The sequence below is a fragment of the Oxyura jamaicensis genome, chromosome 2 (assembly GCF_011077185.1).
Source record: "Oxyura jamaicensis isolate SHBP4307 breed ruddy duck chromosome 2, BPBGC_Ojam_1.0, whole genome shotgun sequence".
Lineage (NCBI taxonomy): Eukaryota > Metazoa > Chordata > Aves > Anseriformes > Anatidae > Oxyura > Oxyura jamaicensis.
Window position 1 is genome coordinate 46,076,760 of NC_048894.1, and position 6,005 is coordinate 46,082,764.

The following is a 6,005-nucleotide window of genomic DNA, read 5'->3' on the forward strand; positions in this document are numbered from 1 at the left end:
TACCCCCACGGCCGCGCCACTCACAGCTCCAGGCTGCCGTAGGCCGCCGCTGCCGCCGCCGCCGCCGCCGCTCCCGCACCCGCCGCCGCCATCCGGCCCCGCCGCCTGCCCCCGGCCCGGCCTCGCCCCCTCCCGGCCTGGCCCAGCCCGGCCCTGCCCTGCCCGGCTGACGCGGCCCGGCGGACGGCGCCCGGCGCAGGACAAACTGCCTACGGGAGGCACCGCCTCTGGGAGGCGGGGACGCCGCGCGCCGGCCCCGCCCTCCCGTTCCGCCCCCCTTCGCCGGGCCGCCCGGGGAGGGACCGCGGGGAGAAATGCGCCTGTGCGAGGTGCTGTGCTCGAGCAGGGCCAGTGGCGCAATGGATAACGCGTCTGACTACGGATCAGAAGATTCTAGGTTCGACTCCTGGCTGGCTCGGCTGCTCTTTTCCTCACTTTTCTGCCCTCTCCAGTTAAATAATTTTTCCCTCGGGTCCAACCCGAGAGTGCTGCCTGCACCCCTGAACCCCCCCGCCGGCAGACGAGAAGCGCTACCCCAAGTTTTCCCCAAGCTATCATGGGCACTGCCCTCTGCAGCCCCTGTGTGGGACCAGGCCTGGGGCACCTCTGATCCCCGCGGCTCCAGCGCTCTGTGCATCACCCCCTGGCTTCTGGCAGCTTCTCCCATCCCCAGCGCTGTCCCCTCACCGTGAAAAGAAGGCAGCCACCACTGCAGCCCCTTCTAGCTCGCCCCGTGGGGCTGGAGCCCCCCAGCCCATCGGGGTTGGCTCGGGAAAGGCATGGGAGCTCACTGCAGGCCCTCCCACATCCACCAGCAGAAAAATGCAGCCCAGCATCACGTCCACCCCAGCTCCTCAACACCCAGTAGCCTATTCCATGGGCTGCAGCAAAGGCTAAGGCTTCCAAAGGAGCTGGAGACCCCAGCGAGGAGGCCTCCCCTGCCAGGCCAAGGAGAGGGGGGGAGCCAGCATTTCATGGTGCAGCTTCCCCCCGTCTGCTCTGGGTGATGACTGTCACAACCGGGATTTTAGGAAAGACTTCATGCTTTTTGGTATTGTCTTTAATCACTGAAATCACAACAGGCTAGCAGCTTTGCTGCTGCTACCAGCCTTTATAAATATTCAGCGGCACAGAAGAAAAGAGGGCTGTATTCACACGTGGCTGCGGCTAGGTACACCAGCAGGCACCCTAGTAAAACATTCTCTCCCAGAGTTGCCCTTTAAATGACCACACAAAAAATAATAATAATAAAAAATAATTAGTACCACTCAGTACCACTAGCTGGGCTCTGGGGTTGCTTTCCAGACACAGAAAGCCGCAGGCTGTGCACCGCACACCTGCTGTGTGGGAACATGACAGTGGGGCTGGAAGCTGCAGGAGGGGTGTCCCTGTGTCCTGGTGGGTGTCCCCATATCCCGGTAGGGTGTCCCCTTGTCCCGGTGGGGTGTCCCCATCATCCACCTTTGCAGGGCTCTGCGACTCTGGTGTCCACACGGGGATGGCCTCCTCCCAACCCTCAGCTCGCCTGAGAGGGCCACTGGATGCTCACTGCCACATGGGAGTCTGGCCACCCTGGAAGAAAGCAGGGTGAGGATTTTTACTCTGAAAATCCTCCGTTTGCTGCTCTTTAGGAAAAAGAGCAGTGAGCTGGGCTCTGTCTCGCTGCTCGCCACTGGCAGACAACAGCCCGACGGCCTTCCTTAGTCACACCTCATGCCTCTGTGCAGCTATAGCGGCGGTGATGAAAAGAAATGGGAATGCACAAATGCTGAATGAGGGGCAAATGTCCTCCCGACCTCTCCCCATCCAGCCTCAGGAGATGGGGATGTTGGGCCATACCCTCCCCAGGTCCATGCTTCTCCATGTCTTTGGCGGTTGCCAGCACTCCTGGGTGCTTTCCATCACATCCTTCTTCCTTCGTGCACCCCGCTGCTTTAGCACATTTTGTTGTTGTTCTTTATGGATCAAAAAAGCATTCCATTTCACTGGTCATTTCAAGGCATTCCCAGGTATGTCTCATCTGTATTAAAATCACTCTGACCTTGATCCAACACAGACCTATACACTCACATTTATCTCCTTACTGGTTTCACTGGGACTGCCTGTGCACCTGAAGTTTAATGCAGGCAGGATGGCGGCTACATGTCATTCGCCTTAAGCAAGGACATGGTATTGCTGTTGCTGAAAGAATAAAGTGGCAATATTTCCAGGGAAATTCAGAAGTGTAAAAGAGGGAGTAAATGCTTTAGGAAGAAAGAGCCTGCAATTCCCCCCAGGGCCGTGAGCTTATTGCAGGGAGAGGCAGAGGTCTCGGCCGACCCAATTCTGAAAACCCAGAGACGCTATATATTTGCCCAGTGCTAATAATCAGCACAAGGAGAAAGCACAGGGAGGTATTTACTTTCCTCTCCTGAGGGACAAAGAGCCCCCTTTTGTTGGAATGGCTCAGCAGCCCCGTACCAGCCCGGCTTTAGCTCACCTGTGCCTTAACACACCCCCCTGCCGATGAGACTGCACCATTTCCACGCCCAGGAACTATTCAGTTTGTAGAAAATAAGACATACCCTCTCTCCCACCCCCAACTAAATCATTTAAACTCCAAAAAAGGTTTTCCCAGTCTTAAAAGCCCACAAGTGAACGTTGGAAGCTGAAGAGCCACAGCCCTCTGGCTCATCAAATGCCCTTCACCCGTGCCAGGGGAAACGCTCCTCCCTGTGCTCAATGTCGGGGCGAGTTTGTGAAATCACCTTGGCCCCAGGACACTTCTTGCAATTGGAAATACACAAAAATATCTGCTGCTTCTACAGCTGTTTTTTTTTTTCTTCTGGCTTTATGCAAAAATCTCTGTTTAAATGAACTTCTGCATTCTAAACAATAGAAACTTTACAGCATGATCTGAACGAGAATCTATTAAACGCTGGCTCCTAAAAGCAAACTTTAGGGGATTCATTTAAATAACTATTTGCATGTGAGCTTCTCATTACCAGCACACAGGAACTTCCACGCATCCCTTACTCTAAAACAAGTCAGAAGAACAAGCTGGGGTAGGAATTAAGGACCAGACTAACTTTTCATAGCAGGCAGCACATGTCAGTATCTTGATAAATAAAAAAGCAAGGTGTGTGTGCATAGAAAAATCCCATGTGAACAAGCCAGGTGACAGGCAGAATTTAACATGTGTTTTCTGAAATTCTTCCGCAGAAGCAGCTTTAAACTGGGACTGTTCTGAATTGCCCAATTATGCCTCAATCGTATTTTCTTGCCAAAATGACCATGGCAGCAGGCCCAGCGAAGTCTCTGAGGCTGCAGATGAAAAGGGCCTGTCCTGGCTCAACACTTCACCAAACTGGGAAGTGGGAGCTGGTGCTCAGCACCTTGCACGTTCACCTGAGAGCTACCTGCATGTTTTTTAGCTCAGGGGAGCCGCCAGAAGGTGAGGACCTGCAGATGCAGAGATGCCTGGGGGTGAGGAGGAAAATCCCAGCTGTGCAGATGCCTCTCCTCCCTTCCTCCCCCATGGAGCCGCTTCCAGGCAGGCTGCAGGGACAGGGACAAGTGGGGGACACAACATCAACTCTGACAGCCACGGCCTTGGAGAGGAGGCAGGAGTAACACAGGGCTTAAATTAATCCAAATTCCCAAAGATAGAGGCAGTACACATTGAAACACATAGGTGAGCAAGGCAATGCGGTATATGCTTTAGCTTCAAAACCATCAACTCAGACACTCGATTTTCAACAACTTCACATTGTCATTTCCAGCTCTTGGTAAATACACAAAAGGAGAGCATTCACACTTAATAATTTATACAGGACCTCAAAACTGAAAGTAGGACAGCCTTCCTTTCCCCAGTGCTGAGGAGTACAGGGTGGCTGACAGGAGTAAGAAGACACCATGCAAAAGTGGAGGCCAAACTTTGCACTGTTTCAAAGGAGGCTCCTGCAAGATAGCTCAGAGCAAACTGGCTGGTTGAGGCTTTCCACAAAGGAAAATGTTCTTATCTCCCCCTCCCCTTCTTTCCTGCTTATTTGGGGGTGTGGGGAAGGCTGCAAGAGTGAAACAGCAGTTTAAACTGCTGCTTAAAAAGAAAAGAATCAGTCCCGCTAGTGTTTTCAGATCTTCTCAAAAGGAAGGGCAGAAAATGTGCATCACCAGATGCTCCAAATCTGAAGAGCATTAGCCACGCAGTCACTGGTCTCAGAGATAGTGCAGCACAGCGAGACTGGTGTTTCCAGCTCGCTTCCAGAAGCCCCTTCGATATCATACTGCCTTTGCTGCCAAAGCATGCTCAGTGAGGGGAACCACCTGCCAAGGACTATCTGAATTATTCACCAGGAACATTCAGCTGGCGTTACTTCCCACCTCAGCACCTTCAGGCAGTCCCAAGATCACCATCACATCCTTCGACCGCTCCTGGGCCGAGCCACGATGCAGGCAACAAGCAATACGTACCCACGGACGTCGCCTGCTGGGATGGGGGTGCTGGGGAGCCTGCCCTCGTGTGTTTTATTGCACACAACTCACACTGCCTAGATACGGCACTGGTTATAATGGTTTGTGTCAGCCCCCATCCCTTTGCTATGCAGCATCTGGAGCCCCAGTTTAAGGCTGTAGGGAGCTCATGCATTTGGGGTTAATTCTACCTCCTCTTCTCTGCACACTGCGATGGGACAGTCCCCATGGGCTTTTGGTCACCCCCTGAGGGGCTGCAAGTCCCCTGCAGAAATGGGGCCGCAGAGCCTGGCTAGGCCAGAGTTGGCCAGCCGAATGGTCTCCAGTGCAGGACGCATCTCCAGCCTGCTGGCCCCGGCAACGTCCACACCAAAACCTCCCCCCAGCTCCTCAGGCAAGCTGATGCAGACATGTGGGTGGGTGCTAACAGGCCACACCAATCTCCATCTGTTTTAAAGCGGATGCTTGTACTTCTGTTTAAACCTCAGCACAGCAACTTGCACCACCCCAAAGAGAGAAGTGTGGTACTCGTTAGCACTGGCAGTGGTAGAAGGGCTGCTGAGGTGGCTGGAAGAACCATCAGATGGGCAAGGAAAAGGCAAGATGCTGCTTCTTGGGTCAAAAGGGCTCACGATGACAGCCCTCTCTGTCCTGCGGTGCTGAGTTGAACAAAGATTTTACCATTTGACACTGAAAACAAGGTAAGTCTACCCTTCTGGCCTGAAGGACTGCTTTCAGAATCAGAGGTACTGCTCTGAGAATTAGAGGTACTGCTCCAGCTGAGTACGTGACACAGTCTGAGGACACAGTGTGAAGTTCAAGCATCCATCTAGCTACATTTGTGCTACGGGAAAAGGTGTATGGTTGAACCACTGTGGGTTCTCTGTATGGGCTCATTTCTGGAGTCTCAGTGCCATTGCTCAGCTAATTTACTGTAGCTCACTAAAGAGACCTTCACCAATGTGATCCAGTCCTCTATCAATCAGAAATGAATTTACATTTCTAGCATGCATACAAGAGGATTTAACTAGTTTTCTACATAGTATTTGTTGGCAAGGGTAGCTGAGGCTCCCAATTGCATCTGAGACTTTAAATGAAAAGCTTTTTCTTAAACAAAAGCTCTGTACCTGCATGTGAGGGGCTGCACAGCACTCGTACCTACAGAACATGCACTGCAGGTACACCTGTCACATAGGCAACACATATTGGGGGAGCAGACTTCTTTGATTATGAAGCAAGGGGATTCACAAAGAGAAACAATCTGCCTTTCTGCTTTCTCGACAGAACAGAAAATAAGGGCTCAGCTCTCCAGCCCCTTGCTCAGATAAGCCGATATTATTCATGTGAGCAAATCTGTTTATACCAGTGGCTGGATAAATTTGAGTACAGGTTGTGGAGCTGGGCTCTCAATCCCTGTATAACAAAGCCTGCATAACAATCTCGAGTTTGTTCCCAGAACTCTAAATAAGCACCATTATGAAATGGCTTTGTGCTGGGTAAACACTACGGAAGGGAGTGGCCAGGCTGGGGCTGAGCTGTGGGGAAAACTGTGA

At 52.4% G+C, this 6,005-nt stretch overlaps 1 protein-coding gene and 1 non-coding gene across 3 annotated transcripts in view; one reads left to right on the forward strand and one right to left on the reverse strand.

Moving 5' to 3' along the window:
* SACM1L (SAC1 like phosphatidylinositide phosphatase) overlaps nucleotides 1–150 on the reverse strand; it is a 29,671-nt gene extending 29,521 nt beyond the window's left edge. Inside the window, exon 1 of one of the 2 annotated variants that reach the window (XR_004748084.1) lies at nucleotides 25–150. Coding sequence is in view for 1 of the 2 variants with exons in the window: in XM_035317050.1 (XP_035172941.1) it covers nucleotides 25–92 (68 nt within the window). In the remaining variant the exon portion in view is untranslated. The remainder of the gene's footprint in view (nucleotides 1–24) is intronic. The other variant, XM_035317050.1, reaches the window with a different exon arrangement.
* A 195-nt stretch (nucleotides 151–345) lies between these two features.
* TRNAR-ACG lies at nucleotides 346–418 on the forward strand. Its single transcript has one exon. It is a non-coding gene; the product is annotated as a tRNA-Arg (tRNA).
* The last annotated feature ends 5,587 nt before the right edge of the window (nucleotides 419–6,005 follow it).